Source organism: Haemaphysalis longicornis, unplaced genomic scaffold (genome assembly GCF_048455015.1).
Source record: "Haemaphysalis longicornis isolate Haplotype H1 unplaced genomic scaffold, Haemaphysalis longicornis Haplotype H1 scaffold_3, whole genome shotgun sequence".
Classification (NCBI taxonomy): domain Eukaryota; kingdom Metazoa; phylum Arthropoda; class Arachnida; order Ixodida; family Ixodidae; genus Haemaphysalis; species Haemaphysalis longicornis.
In genome coordinates, this window is record NW_027526335.1 from 168,684,741 (window position 1) to 168,705,324 (window position 20,584).

General features: G+C 44.3%; 1 protein-coding gene and 1 long non-coding RNA gene across 9 annotated transcripts in view; both read right to left on the minus strand.

Moving 5' to 3' along the window:
* LOC144175627 (E3 ubiquitin-protein ligase MIB2-like) overlaps positions 1-20,584 on the minus strand; it is a 279,842-nt gene that overhangs the window by 249,571 nt on the left and 9,687 nt on the right. For 7 of the 8 annotated variants that reach the window (XM_077704683.1, XM_077704681.1, XM_077704679.1 and 4 more), the window contains exons 2-3: positions 2,086-2,128; positions 989-1,219 (exon numbers count right to left, since the gene is read on the minus strand). The exons of the other annotated variant lie outside the window; for it this stretch is intronic. In XM_077704683.1, the coding sequence (XP_077560809.1) occupies positions 989-1,219; positions 2,086-2,116 (262 nt within the window). In that variant the 5' untranslated portion in view covers positions 2,117-2,128. The remainder of the gene's footprint in view (positions 1-988; positions 1,220-2,085; positions 2,129-20,584) is intronic. 8 annotated transcript variants of the gene reach the window in all.
* LOC144175630 (uncharacterized) lies at positions 7,399-13,935 on the minus strand. Its single transcript, XR_013323662.1, has 3 exons — positions 13,664-13,935; positions 11,861-12,130; positions 7,399-8,976 (listed from the first exon to the last, which is right to left on the minus strand). It is a non-coding gene; the product is annotated as an uncharacterized LOC144175630 (long non-coding RNA).

Here is a 20,584-nt window from a genome sequence, read left to right on the forward strand (position 1 = left end):
ATATATTAAGTGCGAATGCACTTCTTAAGCGAGCCTGAAGCGTCCGCCGCCGTCCGCATAGCAATAGCTGCGGGTGCGCGCGCTCCTCGTCTTCCTTGGCAACGGGGGGAGATGGGCGCGCGCTGCCTGGCCGCTGACATGGACATACCCACGTGGGGGATTGGCCAGGAATCTCCTCGTCTTCCTTGGCAACGGGGGGAGATGGGCGCGCGCTGCCTGGCCGCTGACATGGCACATACCCACGTGGGGGATTGGCAAGGAATCGGGCGTGAGAAGGGCTAATGCACCCGCTTAAAGGAGTACTGACACGAAATTTAAAAGCTGAGATCCGCTCTAGCAATCAAGTACAACGACAACACAAATAGGTGTCTGTGAATAAATGCATCTTTCTTTCTTTGTATTTGTGTAACTAATTCCTTTTTACGTCTCGGAAGTCAGGAGGCGTTCAGATTAATTGGCGTTAGGCGAGCAAAGCGAAAGTCATCCGCATGACAGGTTAATAAAGCCCGCTACAAAAAAGAAAAGTAAGAACGCTTTTACATCAATTATGGCGGGTCGTTACTGCGTTACTTCTGATTCGGTAATGAATCACTATGCTACCTTTTACATTTCTCGTCTTAGTCATGCGCTAAAATTCTGACATTTGACTTCCACTTTTACATCGTTAAAGGCGCTTCTTTATAGACGCCTAATACACAGCCAAAGCAGGACTCCTTAGCTGGTTAGTCTGTTACGTCCTTTTTTATTATTTTGGCTTGTCGATTTTACGCCAGTTATTGCTCGACGGTTTCTTTTATTTCCTCGGCCGGGGTATTCCGTCAGCCCGTTATCTCCGTGCCTACAAAACATCCTCCATGGCACCGCAAAAAAAAAAATTGCCGGTAGCATGATAATACAATTTCGGGGAAAACCAGACATGTAACGGGTAACTGAACAACATTCTGGGGACTCAAGCAGCTGCTTGATGAATTGAGAGGACAGTACTTGCCTGCAGGACTGGCATCGATGAGTCGCAGGTCAAACGTTTGGGACATGCAGCTAGCCCGGTAGCATCCGCCTTCTCCGGTATCCCAGTGGACCTCGACGGGATGGGTGGTATAACCAGAGCCTGTTTCAGGCCGACAAACGCTGACTACGGTTCCCACGTAGTGACTGCCCCCGTCTTCATCTCTCCAACCCCAATTGGGTCCTCGCACCACTCGCTGACCTGGGCGGGCTTCTGTGCGAGCGCGTTGTGAAAGTGATGAATGACGGTCAGCAAGGAGCAACCACCGTTATACTGTGGAGCATTAGTAAACGAGCTGCTTACTATAACGTGGTGCTACTAAGTTTTTAGTAATCTCACAGGACCCGCCAGAAAAAAAAAGACGGATCACGTTGTAGTATTTATGTTGAACAGTAAGAATGCTAGTTTTGCACCTCAAATGTTCTAATTATCGATGATGGCTAAGCCAGTGGTGTTCATTGTCAATGGGCCAATGGTGTATATAAATAAGCATTATTTATAGAAACGATGTTTTATTAACCGGATTGTAATGAAAATGCCTTCGGGTACAGTGAGCCTTTCCCGTTTCTTTTGAACAAAACAAATACTTAGCCTTAATAATGCTGTAGAAAATTACTGGGAAAATATATAGATACATAACCAGGCATACATGAACACTGTCCCAAATTTCAACGCTAACTGCTTTAGGTGAGTTCACGTAATCGTTATTTTGTTTTGATACGTGAATTTTTATGCAAAGATGCTTGTGCATGGAATTTTCATGCTTTTTAACATATTTCATACCATTTATGCTATTTCAGGCACGGGTCAAGGCCGGTTGATGTATTTAAGGAAAATTACCCATGAAGTTACAAATAGCTGCGCCGCACCGTTTAGGATATGAAAATACGCTAAACAATAACACGTGTTTATAATATTGGTTTTCTTTCTTTTTAAGCTCTCTTTTCTGTCCTGCACATGCAAGGGCAATAAAATTACTTCCTGGACACTCTTAGTTCTGAGTTGATAAATACACTTGTCTTATTCTCATTGCAAGTTTTTTTACAATAACATTTTGTTATAATAAGGAGTGTACTTACTTATACACTCGCCACAACGCGGAGCCGACATTTGAGAGCGATCCTGAAAATTCATTCAAAACGGTATTTAAGACAAGTTGCAGAAAGTTGTTTATTTTTACAGCATTTTCGGGCTGTATGCTCGCTTTATAACAGCAGTTACGACTTCACAAAATCAGACGTTATTTGTACAACATGGCTATGGCCTCCTCTGGAAGACCAGCAAAAATGCTTAACACTGTCTTTTTTCGTGGTATATTTATCGACGCAGCACGCATCGGCAGCAGGAAACCTCCATATGTGTGTCTGGATATTGACGCTCTCCTAAAACTACTCACATATTCGTCTACAATCACTACGGTCATACATTTATTTTTTAAGGGCCAGACACGAGTGGAGCAGCCTGCCAGGTGAAGTTCCCCTTACGTCTTCCTAGCCTTTGTTACACATTTGCAACACTTTTTGTGTAAATGTAGTCACTGTTGCTTTTTTGAAGTGTTCCGCATTTCTACTGGCTCTTAGTTGCCCTTAATTAGAAGTAGCACTTTACCGCTTTGCTTTATTTGTAACGCTGTGCAGCATCGGTGAACGTAAAGTTACGCACACGTCAAATAGTCTCATATCTGCAACCTTTGGCGCGCCAGCGTGAGTGCCAGGATATAAAAATTGCGGGAGGTGACTTATGCCTCTTCTACTTTCCAGGGTATAACTCGCTTGCGCAAAGGCTGATGCGCCGTAGAGCGAAGGCGCAATGCGGGTGTGCAAAAAAAACACGTTTGGCCCTAAAGTCGCTCGCGCTTTTAGAAGTAACGTCGTACGCTGCAATCCGCAGATTGACGAATCATGAGCAATGTGAAAAACGTTGCCTGCAATGTCGCACCGTTCAACTTGAAGTTTAGCTAACGTTAGGCTTAAAAATGAGATGGTAGGCGTAAGCTTCCGTGCATACCTGGCGGTTGCTGCTGTTAAACTGGCTACGTAATACATACAGAGTTTCGCGTACCCACATTTGGAAATGGTACAGCGCTTTGTAAAGATAAATGTAAGCTGCGGCAAAGTGTCTCGCTGGGTCATGCATGCAGCCAGCAATACATGAATGAACCAATTGATCAGTGTGCAAGCCCTACCGGGTGGTTGATCACAAGAAATCTGTACCCGTTCTATTTAGACCGTTTGCAGAGTCTGAAGCCTTACGTAAACTCGTACACGCATGCTCACAGTGAGACAGAGAAAATGAGGAATCGACAAAACTTTAGAAGCAGGAGTGTATGCTGCTTCCCTGAGATAATTTGTGGTTGCGCAGGCAAGCCACGCAATCCAAGCATTGTAAAACGCTCGATGCGCTGAATCCCGAACCGCGTTCACTAAGCGAAACGTCAGTGTAATTTTGAACTTGAATGCTATAAGTGGCCCATCCTGCGAAAAACGGCCGATGTTATAGGCGGCCGCTGCAGATACGGAAAAAAAGCGTTTGCATTTGTGTGGGATTTGATCCCTGGTCTGCGGAGTGTAACAGCCGTGTGCATTGCATTGGCACCTGGATAGTGGCAGAACAAGCGATAGCTTAAATCGTGCAGAGTTAGGTGAACATTACAGCACGTGCGTGAAACCGGCGCACGGCCCTCATGGAGAGCTCTGGTTTTGAGAAGTTACCGCGTGAACTATGGAGAGTCTACATGTCGAAGGAATTCGGCCAAAAAGGCTGCAAAAGAATCCAAAACAAATTGCCGCAACACGATGTAGCAGCGAAGAAGCCTTTGATAAGTATGGCTACGCTTTCTCCACCCCCCACGAATTATTTTGTTGCTATGCAGCCGCATCTTTTTATTGTAATTCCTATAGGTCCTTCAGATCACAAAAACTGGCCTCCTCTGCTCGCGATAAGTCAAACATATTGAGAGCAGGACTTCAGTTTTTGCCCTTTCTTTGTAGTCAAGCTCCGCATTAGCACCGTTTACAACGTCAGTGGCGAAGAGAAAATTGGCTTGTAAAGTTATGCGCCTGTACCTCCGTAACGAGCCATCAGCAGAAATATATTTGTACAGTGCGAATTTCTCACTCTGTGAACAACATTTTTTGTGGGCCTCTTCATTCAAATATTTTGTCGGCATTGAATATAAACGGCTTTTCGAGGTGTATAGTTTTATAGCAAGTTAAAAAGCATCAGAATGAAAAACAGTGGCCCGCAGTGAGGTCATCATGCGACGCGAGCAGACCTGCGTTCATGAAATGCGTTGAGAGTATGAGGTCGAAATAAATTAACGAATGTAACATAACTCTCTATACACAATGTCCACGCATGCACATACGGTGAAAGTTTAATGAGACTGATTCGTGAGCTTACCACTTATACGGCGCGATAGGGCGCGCTCCGCCATAGCAACAGTACCACACTGACAATTATGCCAAAGCGCTTCCAAAAACCTATACTCGGGTGCAACTTAGGAAACGGAAGTTGCGCCTATGCCTCATCACCACAACCGGCTGTTCCTCCGCCAAGCGCAGACAGTGCGTTTCTGTGAGTATTTTTTAACGTGACGCGAGTGCTTTGGTGATTTTCGTGCTTAATCGGCTGATAAATTATAGCAGAGTAGAATATTGAATTGAAGCTCAAGAATACGCACAATCGAGCGTATTCTTGAGCTTCAATTTCGGCGAAGGACCTGTTTCAGATCACGGTGTCGAAGTACTACGGCGTTAACTAACAGAACACGGGAGCACGTGACTTGGATGCTCCGGTAACGACACGAAGCGAAGGCAACGCACGGGCATTATTACACTCATCGCAGGCATCACGTCGTCGAGGAAGCTGCGCCTCGTCTGCTAATGTTGATGCTTGGGTGAGTTGGTGTTGCATATTCTTGATTTCACACCGCACACAACAAACAAGGATGAGAGGGAGAGCCTGTATGTCTCGCTCTCCCTGTCGTCCCCGTTTGTTGTGTCCGTTGTGAAATCTCGTCTGCTATTTGCATGCTGCCGGCCGGAAATAGTTGGACATCTGCAGGGTCGTGAGCTACAAAAACAAATCCTTCGGTGCCAATATAATTTAGTGTTTATTTTACTGCAATAAAGCAAGAACAAAATGCTGTTCACTCGTACGACGCGCGCCACAACATTGCAGCTCGTGCTATCACCAGGATCTGCCGACCACGTCACAGCAGCATAGCAACGGGCATACCTTAAAGAAAGCTGGTTTAAAGTTGCGACAATTTACTACAGTTGAGTTTCTTGAGCACGACATTGATAGCAAATGAACATCCCTGACGCGTTCGTCTGGCTAAATGGCAGTACACACTAAAAATTTTTACGCCCAAAAGGGTGCTTCAGCTTGTCGCCGCAGGAGCACCCTAAAAACTGAATATTTTACGCCCTTTAGGGTGCTTGGATTTTGTCGCCGCAGGAGCACCCTCTGTGAAGCACCCCAGAAGACAGGTGCCTTATAAACACCCTTGTCCGCCTAAAAGTATCCTAGGGTGCTACTTAGCACCCCAATCTGTAGGAGCATCTTCTGCAAAAGCACCCACCTAAAGGGGTACAAAACGGGTGCGTCATCCTCGGTTCACAGGTGCAGCAGGTGTGAGACCACATATTGCACAATATCACACACGATTATGGTATGAAACATTCGTGCTTTCCAAGCTCGGTTCTGTGAGACATTCCATTGAAGCTCGACATCAGCTGATAATTTCCTTGAACTTGTGTCACCGATTGTTAAAACATCAATTTAAAAAGTCAGAAGCCACATCTCAGTACAGTTATAACTTTAGAGGTAGTTGATTACCCAAAACTTCGTAAAAAACCAATTATATGTTCACTTTGCCGAACTGCAGTACACATCCTTCGAGATTCACTGCAGAGCCTAACCATGCTGTGCAGTGAAAGCAATTAGGTGTGCAACACTTCAACCACACAAAACTTCCTTGAACCTTAAAACCCTTGGCTTCTTAGTATTGCATCAAACTTCCAATCAAGGTAGCTACCTGCAATGTTTAGTGCCTTATTCTTGAGCTGAGCAGGAAGGTTCAATATCAAGGAAGACCAAATGCAAAATGTATAGTTTCCTCCGTAATGCGGCTCATAATATAGTTCCCTCCGTACTGCGGCTCATAATCTACTTATAAAAGTTGGGTACCCAAGCCATTTATTTTCGTTTGCATTATTATTTTTGCTTTACGGAAAAATATTCATATGGTACAGCACTTGCAAGGTTTGGTGGTATTTGGAGTTTTATAAACATACCTTTAGACTAAATGACCCCACATAGCAATAACAAGAACTGCAAACATCACAGAACAATGCATACAAGTTCCCTGGTGAAGCCCATGGTTGAAATGTAATGCCATTGTTCAGAAAACATTATTTTATCATGAGGCTAGCTTGTACATGGTGCCTTGCATTATGTCCCTGCCGGTGGATGTGGGGTCATTTGTCACTGTTGCAAATGAAAAGCCAACAGCCAGGGCCCATTAGTTTTGGCTAGTATTACGAGGTGCCTCACGGTAAGCATTCTACGTCGATAGACTTTTTTAGAGTTGACTAGAACTGAAATCAGCAAAAGATTCTCTACAAAACATTCATTCTATCCGCAGCTTTAGGGTTTGCTAATTTCCATAGTTGGGTTTCTTCTGCCTTTCTTAACAACATTTTTCTTTTGATAAGAAGGTGCACAACCAAAAGCAAAAAGCTTTTCTGTAAACCTTTGGTAGCTATATAATTGTTACAAAATATTTTACTCTAAATATGGCAGCTTAAACTGAGAATATTTGCATCTAAAAACATTAAAATAAGTTTAAATTGATCATAAATTTTTAGCTGTTTTGACGCAAAACTGTACATGGGATATGAAGTGCACCACAAGGAGGGCTTTGGATTAGCTTTAGCAAATTTGGGACATTTAAGGTGCACTGAAATCTCTACACATGCGCTTTTTCACTTTCTGTATCCACCAGGAAAATGGCTGCCAATTTAGACAGCGATTCTAAATAGTAGTTGACGTGCATTTTAAAATAATCACAAACATTATAGCCACAAAATTAATTTTTACAAGTTGTAGACATTGCCCGTTACACCAGACATTGGACTACACTGTCAAGAGCTTTGACGTCTACAATGACGTCTACAAAGCAGGCTTATACTGGTAGAATGTTTCATACCATAATTACTGTGTGTTCAGAGCTCACGTGTGAAGTATGGATACTGCTGCTTCAGCAAGAACCGAGGATGAGCACCCTTCCTGGTTCTGAAAAAAAATAACAGAGGAAATGCCTTAAGCAGGATTCTGAAACGGGGTTGAATGAAACAAGAATGAACAAGAAATTCTTTCAAAACATGTAAAGCAATGCAAACAAATATTTATTTCAACTTATTTCTACAAAAGACCACCTCATGAAGACTGGTGGTGGGGTATTGGCTCAAAAAAAAAAGCAGAGAGCACTTATACAAATGCTACAGGGAGCTTTCGCAGCCAACAATTGTTTGAACACACCTAAACTAATCACTGTTCAACAAACTCATAAAAAATGTTTGAATGCATAAAAAACCAGTGGTAAACACAGGAAACAGTTAAAACAGAATTACGGCACAAGTTTGTCCCGTCGTTCTCTTCTGTGTCCTGGGTTTTCCTATGGTTTTTCATCCATTCAAACATGTACCAGCTAGCCCAGTCCAACGCCTTGGTATCATAAAAATATGGATAGTCAATCCTTACACAAAGTTGAAAAAAAAGAAAGTATAAAGTAGGTGACAAAATTTAAACGACCGCAAATTGGTTGGCTTTTAATTTTAAATGATAATATTAAAAATAATGGCATGAATGAAAGTGAGCAGCACGCGAAGTACCTTGTTGCTAGCCCGACATTCCACTTTGAAGCAAAATGTCCGCTTTCAACACTACATAGGCTAAACATGCAATGAGGCATTCCTTTAGGCACACAAAATATACCATAATTGTTAAAAAAGCTAGGAATCAGTTGAAAAAACCTGACCACGACAAATTGGAATTAGTGACTAGATACAGTTTCAGAAATACACAGCGACATCATATAAAAATATATGGTTCCCATACAAAGATTGATCATAACAAAAATTCAGGACATTTATCAGACTGGCATCAATGTGCAAAGCAGCTTAATGAAGGAAGACGGTCTTCACTAAAAACATGTTAATATTGGGAGCTCATGTGCTTCCCTGCAAGTTGGGTGTGTAAACCCACTGACATCTTAACTAACCCGCCTGAATCATCACTTGATAGACATTGAGGAATTTTACGAATTGGTTTATTGTAGCCAGCTGTCTAGTTTATTTCCCTATTTTTCTTGGCATTTCGTGTCTAATTATAAATTTGGTGACTAGATAGCTTTTACTATGGTCATGCACTGGTGACAACGAATATTTGATTTTACTTTAAAAAAATTTCAGTTTTGTTTTATTGCTCACCAGCCAACGATCTGAAATATCAGAGGTGCTTAAAACGTATGTTGGCATTTCCTTCCTGCAGTGTAGTACAAATAATCATGACTTTTACCATAATTTGTTCACAAATCGTAATATGTGGAAAGTATTCAGCTTAATGAAAATGTCATTTCAGAAGCATGCACAATCAACAAGACCTCAATGACTCTCATGACGTGGTCCACTTGTTTCTGTCACAAATAACCTGAGTGCAGACACATTCCACCGAAGACGAAGGTAACATGCCCTCTTGGGTGATGAATATTTAAAAAGCCTTACGAGTAAATTTGCTGCTGAGCACGTGAAATTGTGGCATTAAAACAAAAGATCCCTCTGCGGCATCTTTCACTTGGAGGAGCGCTTGACCACAAACTTTGAGAAGCTGGAAAATGCTCCATGAACCGCTCCAGCCAGCAGAAACGATGCAGGACACAAGTTGGTAGGCGGACCGTTGGCATCCTGCGATTGTGAAGATATTTCTGTTTAGTAGATGCTCTTCTTTTTGTACCACTGTTTATTTCACCTTTAACAAGCCGCTGAACTCCTTAACGTTCGCATAATAAAATGCTGCAATGCGGAACAGTTAGCAGGGTTACCTCAATTTTGCTTTTCTACGAATTAACACAATGTAGGTAATCTGCACACAACTACAATCAAAGTACAATTTTCACCTACTTCACTGCTAACATCAGCGTTTGACTGCTCAAGCACAAATACAGGTTAGACATGTGAGCAATCTGCTAAACGTATCCCCACAAACTGAACAATCAGGCATCAGAAATCGGCAAGGAAGGAGGTGTCACGTTTAAATGGCACTTTTTTTGTTCAAAACATAAACAACACCTGGAAGCTTGAAGCGTGAGAGGGGGTCTTTCACGCTGACAATGTCAGAACATAGCTTGCTAGTGGGCACCTGCACGATGTGCACAATGTGTTTCTTGAAAATGCGTGCGAAAGTTTGATTGATGTGTAGGACGAGAATTGCAGCACGTTTTGACACAGGCCTTGTGGACGCTTCTGCCTGCTAATGTCAATGTGGATTCTTGCTAGTCGCCCTCTTCGCTTCTTTCTGAATATAATGCTTTAGGCATTATATTCAGGACAACGACTGCATCAAAACGTGCAGCAATTACCTACGTCCCACACATCGGTGAAACTCTCGCACACATTTTCAAGACACGCAGTGCATACATTGTGCATGTGCCCACTAGCAAGCTGCGTTCTGACATTGTCAGCGTGAGAGACCCCCTCTCACGCTCCAAGCTTCCGGGTATTGTTTATTAGATTCCATGCGCTGAATGCAAATCAGTGTACATTGGCGAAACGGGCAATCTGCACAGAAGATTAATGCAGCACTGGAACGAAGTGAACAAGGGCCATGCAAAAACAAGTCCCCTGGCAGAGCACCGTGAGAGGACGGGACACGTGGTCGACTGGAACAAGACAAAATTACTGACAACTGAGTGCAATCTATCTTCTCGATTACTGCTCGAGTCCCTCATTGTTCAGACGACGCCCAACATTATCAACATAATGGATGGCAATCTGCACCATATCTATGCAAACTCATTGCGCCGCGTAATGCCCAATATATAGCTTCGTTTTCCACGACACATGCTCACCGTGAACAAGCAACAAACCGTTAAATGGCTTTCTTGACTTGGTCAGTGACCTACGTTTCATCACTGCAATAATGCTTCTACCTGCCTACACGGCATTCCATCAAACACTGGACTACACCACATGAGCCATTGGCGTTCTTAACCTGCACCAGAGTATATAACCTTTCACTACTGCTATGAGATAGACCCATAAACGCACTTCAATATGGCCTTTATATTTAGCTCTTGGAAACATTATGTATAATTTTACCTTTAAGTTGCACCTGCTACAGCAGCTGGTACTATACCAAAAACATGAAAAAAAAAACGGTGGTTTAACACGCCAAAGCTACACTTGGGATATGGGGAGCACTGTAGGGGAAGGCTTCGCATTAATTTTGACCATCTGGGTATTTTTGTGCGCATCGAAATCTCCAAACACGGGCGTCTTTACGTGTTGCCTCCATCTGAAAAGCGGCTACACCAAGCGGTATCTAACCGACATTCGCCTCCACAGCACACCACCCTAGCCACGGCAGTGGGTTAAACATATGAAATAAAGCGAGTTTTGGAGTGCAAATGAAAATATTAATCACACGTCTTATTTTCCCAATCGATGTACCTTTTGAAATCCACCATGCAATCCCCCCTCCCCTACCGGCCTACCAAAACACCTTTGTCTCAAGAGGTAATCAGGCTGTTGTTAATGAAGTAAGTATTTACAATCCGAGACTTGCCACCGTTAAAGTCATGCACTTTGTTTTAGAGATAAGCGACATTAGCCATTTGCAGCACCAGGAGTTAATTGTGCTAAGATCAGATTGAAAGCATTGACGGTAGTAGTTGAAAGAAATTGTGTGATAAATTACAACATCATCTGCAAATAGACTTACATGGGAGGATATGCAACATGGAAGATAGACCAAGCAACCTGCCTGGGGGGACAACAAAGTGGCACGAGCAAAAGAAGTATATAGTTATTAGAAGTAAACTGCATTTGAGAAGAATGAAAATCTTTTGCTCAAGTGAGGACATTAGGGTGAAGTTTGAGAAGTAGTCTGTGGTGTGCAATGCGATTGAATGCTTTAGAAAAATCGAGAAAAACTACCGCAGTTTGTAAGCCTGTGTCAATGGATCAATGTAGATCGTGAACAAATCCTGAAAGTTGTGTTTCTCAAGTAACCCTTGTGAAAACCGTGGTGATACTCGAATGTGATATTGTGATTTTATAAATAATTAGCGACCTGAGAGTGGATGAAATGTTTCCTGACCTTGCATATGGTGCTTGGTAGGGAAATTTAATGGTGAAGTACCGTCTCCTGATTTAAAGACTGGTGCTACCTCGACTATCTTCCAACCATTGAGATTAGTGCCTGTCATGAGAGACTGCGAAAAAAGCGCTGTCAGAATTCTACAGACTGCGGGATGTACTTTTCGGTATAGTATGATTATTACCAGTATGATCTGAAGTAGACCAGTTTGTATTGCAAGTTTAAAACCATATCGAAAGATCCTAAATGTTTGCTTGGCTTGATTACATAAGAATACTTGCTTCAAAGTCAGTTCAATTTCTCTTCTTGCCCTTTAGTCGTCAGCCCCAGATTCTCTTCAATATCTCTGCTAAGCAATGACACGCTCCATACGCACAGCACTGCTTCATGAAAATGTTTCAAATAATCAGAGGCCACAGCACTGCTAACAGGTATACATCATGGCAAGTTCCACAACATGCAATAACTAACCTGAAAATACATAATCGGTGGGTGCACCGATATGGCAGCAGTGCCTGGACCGATGTGTCGAGCAAATGCGCTGACTTCTGAACGGGTGGTCCAAGCGGCCAGATGATGGATGAATGACCATTCCTGGCGGCAAAGCGTACGAAGCACCAACGAAAGGCCAGGCAGTACTTGGGTACAGCAGGTGCAGTGTCGGTTGGCCAAGGGAGGCCCTGGCAAAGCCTTTGAAACTGGACTGGAAGGCAGCTGACCCAGGACAGCCAGCAGCAGCACCTGCAGGTGCATAATCTGTGAGTGTGCTGACACTTGTTGAAATACAAGAAGAGCACACACAAAGCACGAATGCTTACATCAAGTAGATTTTTAATCGTTTAAAGACAGTAACCTCCAAGGCACTAATAAGAGCATTCCCGGAACACCCCAAGTGAAATTTAGGTCACAGTAAGAATGTATTTATTAGACCCGCAGGTACTGTCAGTGGGGTATGAATGATATATGCAAAGCTAGCTACTGAGCTAATTTGCATGGAACGCATGCTAGCAGCTCATCTGTATCCCTTGCTTTCAATCGGAACTGGTGTGTGATAGTTGAGGCTCCTCCATTTCAATGTCTGACTTGTATCTGCACGTTCAATTCTCCAATATAAATCGAGTTGAGTGAGTGCCTACAGCTTTTTTGTTAGTCTCTGTATGGCCTGCGGTTTTGCGAAAATGAGAACTTGCGAATTGGCTCAATTTTCTGCACTAATTTAAACAATACATATGCCTCTGATATCAAGCCCCAGACTTCACGAGAGCTACTCTGACAGAATCGGCAGGCGCCTCGTAGGCGTTGTGAAATCTCCCCCACTACCCCGAGACTATGCTAACTCCCTGCGAGGCCACATGCGCGCATTTCACCTTCAATTTGCACGTATGTGAATTCTATACCTCTATGAACTCTCAGACGGGCGTCGTCATATTCGTGCCGGACTCGTGAAACTCGGCAACGTAAATTACCGCACTCGCTCGCTGGCACGCGGCCCGAACTCTCTCACCGTTTCCGGCCCTTGCATACTATTTTCTCCACCTTGCACTTTGTAAATTCTCATGTTTAACTACACCTCGTGCGCCCTCATCTCTTGCCTGCTTTTCTTCCAGCACAACTCCGTCAGCACCCGGTCGACGCGTACGCTGTCGGGGCGCGTTGTCGAGCGAGTACGGCAATTTCGCTGTTGTCGAGCTTCACGAGAACAGCACACATATCGCGGCCCGAAGACCGCGAGGCGTACGGTCGCCGGTCTCGCGAGCGCAATAGCTGCGAAGCGCACTGCACGGAATTAGTGAAGGGGGGGGGGGGGAGAGATTTCACAACACCTACGAGACGCCAGCCATTGAATCACGTGTACGCGTTTTCACATGCACTTCCAGGGAACCTCCTGTTCATGTTATTTCTTGGTATACCGCGGGTATTCACGAGGGAGGACTAATCACAGCGTTGTGCCACTCACGCGAAATTGCGACTGCGATCTGCAACCGCAAAGGCACTGTTTGAGAGACACATAAACAAACGCCCCGGTGTTAAAGAGCCTTGCGTGATGTGAAATTATTAGCAGCCGTGTACCATAGCGCGAGCATCGTAGCCAAGGTCTAGCTTCAGCGTAAATTGATGCTGACTTCTGCGGAAACGGTGGACTGGGCGCCAAACAAGTATACTAACTCACGTAGGCTCTCAGAGCAAACGAGATGGGGGTCTAGCGAATTACTGACCCATAAACACCAGAACTCATTCCAACCAAATACAGAATAATAAAAAATGCGTACTTACCCGAGCAAAAACGATGTTTCCAACGTAAAATTCTCCTTCACTGTCGTCTTCATCTCGCGGACACACGAACACGCTTTGTTCTGATGCAATGTCATCCACTTTTGACGCGCAGTATTTTATCCGGCGATGATCGTTCTTCCGGGGTCCCCATGTTCAACACACGCGTAGGTTAGAAGGGTAGACATCACCCATAAAGCTTCTATAACTATGATTTAAGCTTGAAATAGATAAAACAGATTAAATCACGCCACAACCACTCGGCACAAAACGCTATGAAAAAACACACACAAAAGTGAAAGATAGTTGCCAGACTTCAAATGCAGCACCTCTAAGTTTGACGAAAATTGTGTTACTACTGTAATGTTGGTAATTATCTTTCTGCTTTCAAAGTCTGAAATGTGTTTATAACTTAAATTTAAGGTTTTTAAACACAAAAAGTGAATACACATAAAGTAATTGACATATATACTGATATTGTAAAGACGTTTGTTTTGGTTTTGTTTTCACGGCGGGCTTCTCAAGAGAGAACGTGTGAGAAAACGAGCTACTTTGGGTTTAGGAAGAGAGCGGTAAATGTCGGCGTGATAGAAAGCAAGGAACAGGTGCTTACCCTGGTCGTTAAAAAAGGAGCTAATGAAACCCTCACGTAAAAAAAAAAAAACAAAGAAAAAAAAACACGTTCGACGAGGAATCGAACCATTGACCTATAAAACAGTAAACGGACGCGTTAACAAACAGCTATGTCGGCGGGCGTGATCAAGGCGCCTAAAACAACTCTATACTTACGTAAGTTGTTAACGAATATTGTTGCTTGTGTCTAGTCATCGCCTCCTTTAACGATGGTCTAGTTTATGCTGCATTTTTGAAATTCTGGCTGTCCTAACGCTTGTTTCTCACGCACCGGTCTTGCAGACGAGGCCGCATTGCTAGCGCTGCAAGCGATTGAGCCAAAGCTCCATTATTTGACTCAAGCAAAGCTATCGCAGTCAACCCGACCTTTTCTGCGCAAGCCACGGCAGCCACGAAATAAATGGAATGTGCCGTTAGAATTATGGCGTTGATAACGCTTGTTTGACCGGCACCGTCTTGCAGACAAGCAACGTCGCTCTAATACTACAAGCGATGTCACTCCTGGCATGTCAGGCGCATCAAACCCATCGTGTAAAACGACTGCTAACAGTGCGAAAACCTCTGAGTTTGTAACAAGTGGGGATTTGCGGTGGCGGCGACGTAAGAGGTACAGCAAGCAGGTAGGCAGAACAGCAGCGTAGGGTTACAACCTTTCCCCGAAAAAAAAACGGGCCTTCCGGGGGGGGGGAGGGGGATTGTGTTGAAAAAAGACGCCATGTTTTTTAACATGCAGTGCCATTTATTGTAGTGTTTTCTTAGAGAGAAATCAACATAACGTTTGTACTGATAGTGATTGAGAGCTTGGTTAATCGCTCTGCATGTGCTTCACTGAAAAGTAACCGCAATTGCTGACCGCGGCGGTAGAATTTCGTTATTTTGTTCTTCCCTTAGGTCCCCCTCCATCTGAGGCAGCGCGCTCGCCCGCGTATTTTCTCTGCTCGCGTGTCTTTGCGCAGCTTGTCGACATAGGCGTGCGCAGAGTTCTCAATTTGGGGGGGCAAAGTCTTACCGCTGCGCCCCCCCCCCAGAGCAACTCCCGACCTCTTCTCACTGAAGGCCTTGCGGTGCGAACGCAGTGCAAAGAGGGATGGTTATAAAATTTTTATTTCAATGTGATAGAATTGCAACACACACAAAATATTTCTGAGCAGAAATTTTACTCTCATGTGTTACATCGGCAAGGCAGGCATGGGGAAAATTTGGCGCCCCCTTCAGATGATTAGGGGGGGCGGCCGCCCCCCCCTGTTCCCCCTGTGCGCACGCCTATGCTTGTCGACACGTATTTATCGTCTTAGTTGTTGAATTGACGCTTATAAAACGCCAAAACGGGCATAATCACGGCACAAAAGCCAAAAAACCGGCTGATGACGACTGGTTTTAGATATGGACCGGCAACCGGCCCGCTGTTTAAAAAACCGGTCGGGCCGGTCCAAAACCAGGAAGGTGGCAACCCTACGGAAGCGACGAGCGAAAATGATTTTACACGACCGCCCCCGTCGGCCTGCGCAAAAAAGGAAGATAGAACCCCTGCATACACGCCCTCGAAGAAAGCTGTACAGCCGATTCAGTTTGTTGTGGAAGAAGAGCAACCGAGGCTGTAGCCACAAACGATTGCGCTTGCCGTGGTATGAGCCAAAGCATATCTTCACATAGTTATGTTATCGTCCGTCTGACTGTTACTTACTGAAGGGAAAATTCAGAACACAAACGTTGACGTCTAGCGTCTATGCCAGACATAGACGCTGCTGTTTAGGCCCTAAAAACCACCTTCAGGGCGTCTGTCGGTTCTGTCTGATGGCGCGCTCGCGCCGCTGATTACGAACGAGGCGTCTGTTGGCGTTGACTTATCGTGTTTGCGAGCCGGTAAACGCCATCACGGTTAAACTCCCTGTTGGAAGACTACACTGTTGGGACGATATAGTGCCGACAGAGCTTCTTATTGGCCCCACAAACGCCATCAAGGTTAAACTCCCTGTTGGAAGACTAGGCTATTGGAACGATAGAGTGCCGACAGAACTTCGTATTGGCCCCACAGGCGTGCTGTGAGCCCAACAAGAAAGTCTTGTTGGAATTTTTGCCCGGGGCATAATAATACGGGAACAAATTCTTAGGTAAATTCGATTTCGTTGAGGACACCGATGCCTCGCGTAAAAGTTTTATTTATAGGACTACAAGAGGCATTTTGTAGCCTTTCCTTCCCGTGCACCCAGACATCGAAACGAACCTTGTGATACACTCGAAGCAGTAGATTAGTGCAGAGTGGAATTTAAACATTCAGCACGTTTTGTTCAATTTACGAACAGCAATTTTAGAGCCTTTCCCCTGGTCTATGTGAAGAGTTCATATTTATTCTCTCAACGGGCGGTGAAATAGTGCAATGTGCGGTTTAAACATTCAGCCTGTTTTTGTGCAATTTTGCATGCTTGCATTCACACACCGTTCTTTTAGGCACCCTAACGATAAGGTGCCGTGGTAACACCCCAATCGAGAAGAAATACTTTTTAGCACCCCCGTAACGGTCGTAGCACCCTATGAAACTGTTGATTACACCCCTGAATTTCGGCACCCTCGAGGTGGGGTGCCCGAGGAATATTTGGGTGCTTGAAAGGTGCAAAAAGGGTGCAAAATGTTCAGTACACCCTCCTTGCACCTTAAAGGGTGTAAAAATTTTAAGATTTACACCCCTTAATATGTGGCACCCTCATGATTGGGTGCCGGAGCAATGTTTTAGTCCTTAAAAGGTGCAAACAGGGTGCAAAATGTTGAGTGCACCCTTTTAGCACCTTTAAGGGTGTTAAAAAGTTTAGTGTGTAGGTTTTCGCACCGTAATTTCCAAAAGTGCTGCAAATAAACTGCAGACCACAATATATGCTTTATCGATGCCTCTTCCCATTTTAGGCGCCTCCAGCTGCCCTACGAATTTTAAGCTGAAAAAACAACACAATACTTGCTCCGGCTGCCAGTAGTCAGAAGAAACGCTGACTGCTCCTTTAGAAACGCTGACTGCTCCCCCCCCCCCCCTCCCCAAGTAGCCGACAACGCATGGCCGTTCCGAGGACGGGATACGCATGGTGAGTAAATCTCCCGCCCACCGCTACACGCATGCGTGATGGTTCAGGGCGGCGCCGTAGCGACGTCCTGGTAGTAGCTGAAGCGACCTGCTCCAATGTTCCCTCTAATTTTGAACCCCGTAGTTAGGGTGGCTAGAATTCTAGCCACCCTACCGTAGTACTCCACCTGCTCTACCGAAGCTCCGATTTCGATTTTTCTGCTTCTCACCATATAGAAGATTAAAGTAAAAAAAAAGATACTGATAGGCAACATTTTGGCAATTTAAGCTGAGTGGTACGTTTGAGGTCGCTGGCATCAGACGGTACAAGCATTGTTCGAATTTTAGGGCTTTTACACGCCGAATCTGCTTGGGGGCTATAAGGCAAGCAGTAGTAAACAATTGGCCCCAATCCACGCTGTGAAGATGGTTGGACTGCGAAGCTGTAAACGACACTCACAAAGATTACCCATGCGGCGTCACTTGAATTCACACACGTGGCTGTAAAAAGAGTGAAACTAGGTAATCTGCCAGCCGTTACCTGGGATTCGCGAGGGCAGCGTCCCGAACGCTCCAGTGTCGGCGGAAAGAAAGCAGAGAGGAGAGTCTTTCGAAGGGTGAGGAGTAGGGCGGCACGCGCGGCTATTCGTCGCGAGATCGACCTGTAGGTGGCGACAGCGTCGCTCCGCTACTGTGGATATCCAGCTTCGCTGAGCGGTAGCGGGAAATTGAACACTTTGGGCGTACTTGTTGCCTTTTTCGCGCCGTATGTGCGCATGAAAGGCGCAACAAAAGTAGTACGCCGTATGTGCGCATGAAAGGCGCAATAAGAGTAGTTTGCTGTGGTTCGGTTCCTCCCCGTTCAACGTATTGGATGGAAGTGGCAATAAGCTTTTATTACTACGCAGAAAAAGCTGCCACCCATCTGGAATCTCATAATGGCCCAAATATTGATAATAAACATGTACGCCGTTGCTCGAAGGAAGCTCAATCTTTCCCGAGTATGACTTTGGACCTCCAACAAAAACAGATATAGCAACAAATCAGCAAGCCGTGATCTCGGGAAGAATTCCGTTTACAACCGCAGTTTCTATCGCTTTCATTGGTAGCATCACGCATTCCATTTTTGGGGCGCCCTGAAGCGGTAACAGCACTTCATTGCCGCGACATTTTTCGGAGGAGCTGATGATATTTTGCGTATTACAAAGGCAACATACCATTTCTGAATTTTAACCAGCGCAGAGATATAAATGAAAACGTTAAAAGTGGTCTTTTAGACACAGCTTCAGTTAAATGAAATTTTAGCGACATTGATGGCACGTTCGGTGAATAACTAAGAGTGTCGGTCACTTATTTAAGGCTTTCATCGCAAGTGAAACTGCGAATTAGCTTGCTAACCTGCGCATTGCAATCAATATCTCATGTTTACCTAGATTTTTGCAAAGTGACTAGCAGGGTTACAGTGCGTAAACCAAGCATCTTGAACATCACAGTGAGCACAAATTTTCTGCTACGGCTGCCCTGTTGACCAATTACATTCCCTTAAAATCTCACAGGCACCTAAAACAGCGAAATTTGACTAATTACACTTACGAAGACAGTTATAAAATAGTTAATCACAATACTATAAACACGGCAAATTAAGTTTCCCTCCTACAGATGTGGTAGAACATTCCTCTTTATTTTTCCTTACGAAATAACGCAACGGTTTCCCTGTAACTTCGCTGTGTTGTCAACTGAACGGCTCTTTTTATTGGCATTTAATTCTTGAGGATTCCTTATAAAGGGCAGATATAAAAGTTGTGTGCTTTCCTTTTGTTTGTGTTCCTGCCAACGTTCCAAACACCGCGAGAAGAAGATGCATGTCACGCCAAAAGCCAAACGTCAGCGATCAGTATTTGCAATTGGAAGTACTTTAGGCGCCGTGTTCCGTTGCGGTGAAAAAGCACTACTGCGACAAGTAAGCGTCAGTATTCTGAAAACTGATTAGCCCCCTTCTGGCCAGACATTGCCCAGGTTTGCGGCTAACGTTTTCCAAACTGATATTTACAGCCGGTATTGTGGAAAAAAATAAAACAAAATATCCAGAAAGTCGTCGCACACACACTGCACCCTTGTGGGCGATAACGTGCGATAACGTGATAACTTAGTTACTACTTAAGGGGTTAAGGCCTGACCATATTATGCATTCCGTTATGCTCAGCGAAACATGTTTTTGGGCGAGGTGATTCATTTCGTGATTTGAAAATGGGGTACACAAAAATGACAAAATGACACACGACACACTCAAACTAACACTGCTTAATTTTACCGAGAAATCCTCGTGAAATACTATTGCGCATCCCCAGAATTATGCTTTAAATAGTACACAAAAATAACAAGAATGGCGCACAGTATAAGCTACGGCTGTCCAAAAATAGTATTTTTCGAAAAGGCACGGGCAAAATTCCCTGACATGGGCTCTAGCGGGTGTAAAACACGTCAACGTTTTTGTATGGGTGATAGCGCCCTGTTCATGTGCAGTGTAATTGTTTTTGTTTCTTCTTTCTTAAATGGCACAGCGCGATTTTACAAGGGTGTGGCAAATGTGCTGCTGTGCACGAGTCGTGTCTCTTACCCGTTTCATGTAGGTGCTTTTTCTTTTAAAAAACAATCATGCCACATTCAAAACCACCAATTCGACGTTACCGAAACGGAACACGACTGCACTCATCAATAAAACTGCAAACTGTCGAAGCAATGTACACGTTTCACGCACAAGCGGTGACCACGGCAACGATGTTTTCTGGAACTAAACTAGCATATCATCCCGCAACAGCCGCTGATTATTGCATTTCTAGATGAAATCCGCAAGTAGATGTACAGGGGGCTTAAAGGAGCCATGAAGAGAAAACACAAGTTTGGTTCATTCAAAAGATTGTCTCGTTAGAATCATACTGACACCACTTTTAAAGTAAACTTCGCTCAAATAAGCTACATAATTAGGAAAAACGGGAATGGTCATGCGACCCACCAGCTCATTTCCCGCAACAGAACCTATGATTTCACATGAGCTAAGCTCTGCGATTGGCGGAGGCTGACAGAAGCAGACGCAAATTAGGTAGAGCTTACAAACTAGACGAACGAGCGATTTGAGCTTAAATTTAGGGCACATTCTTTACAAAGCAATAAGAATGATGGGACAAACAGTGGAAGTTACGAAAGCACATGTAAACATAGAAGTACTGATGCATTCTGCTGTT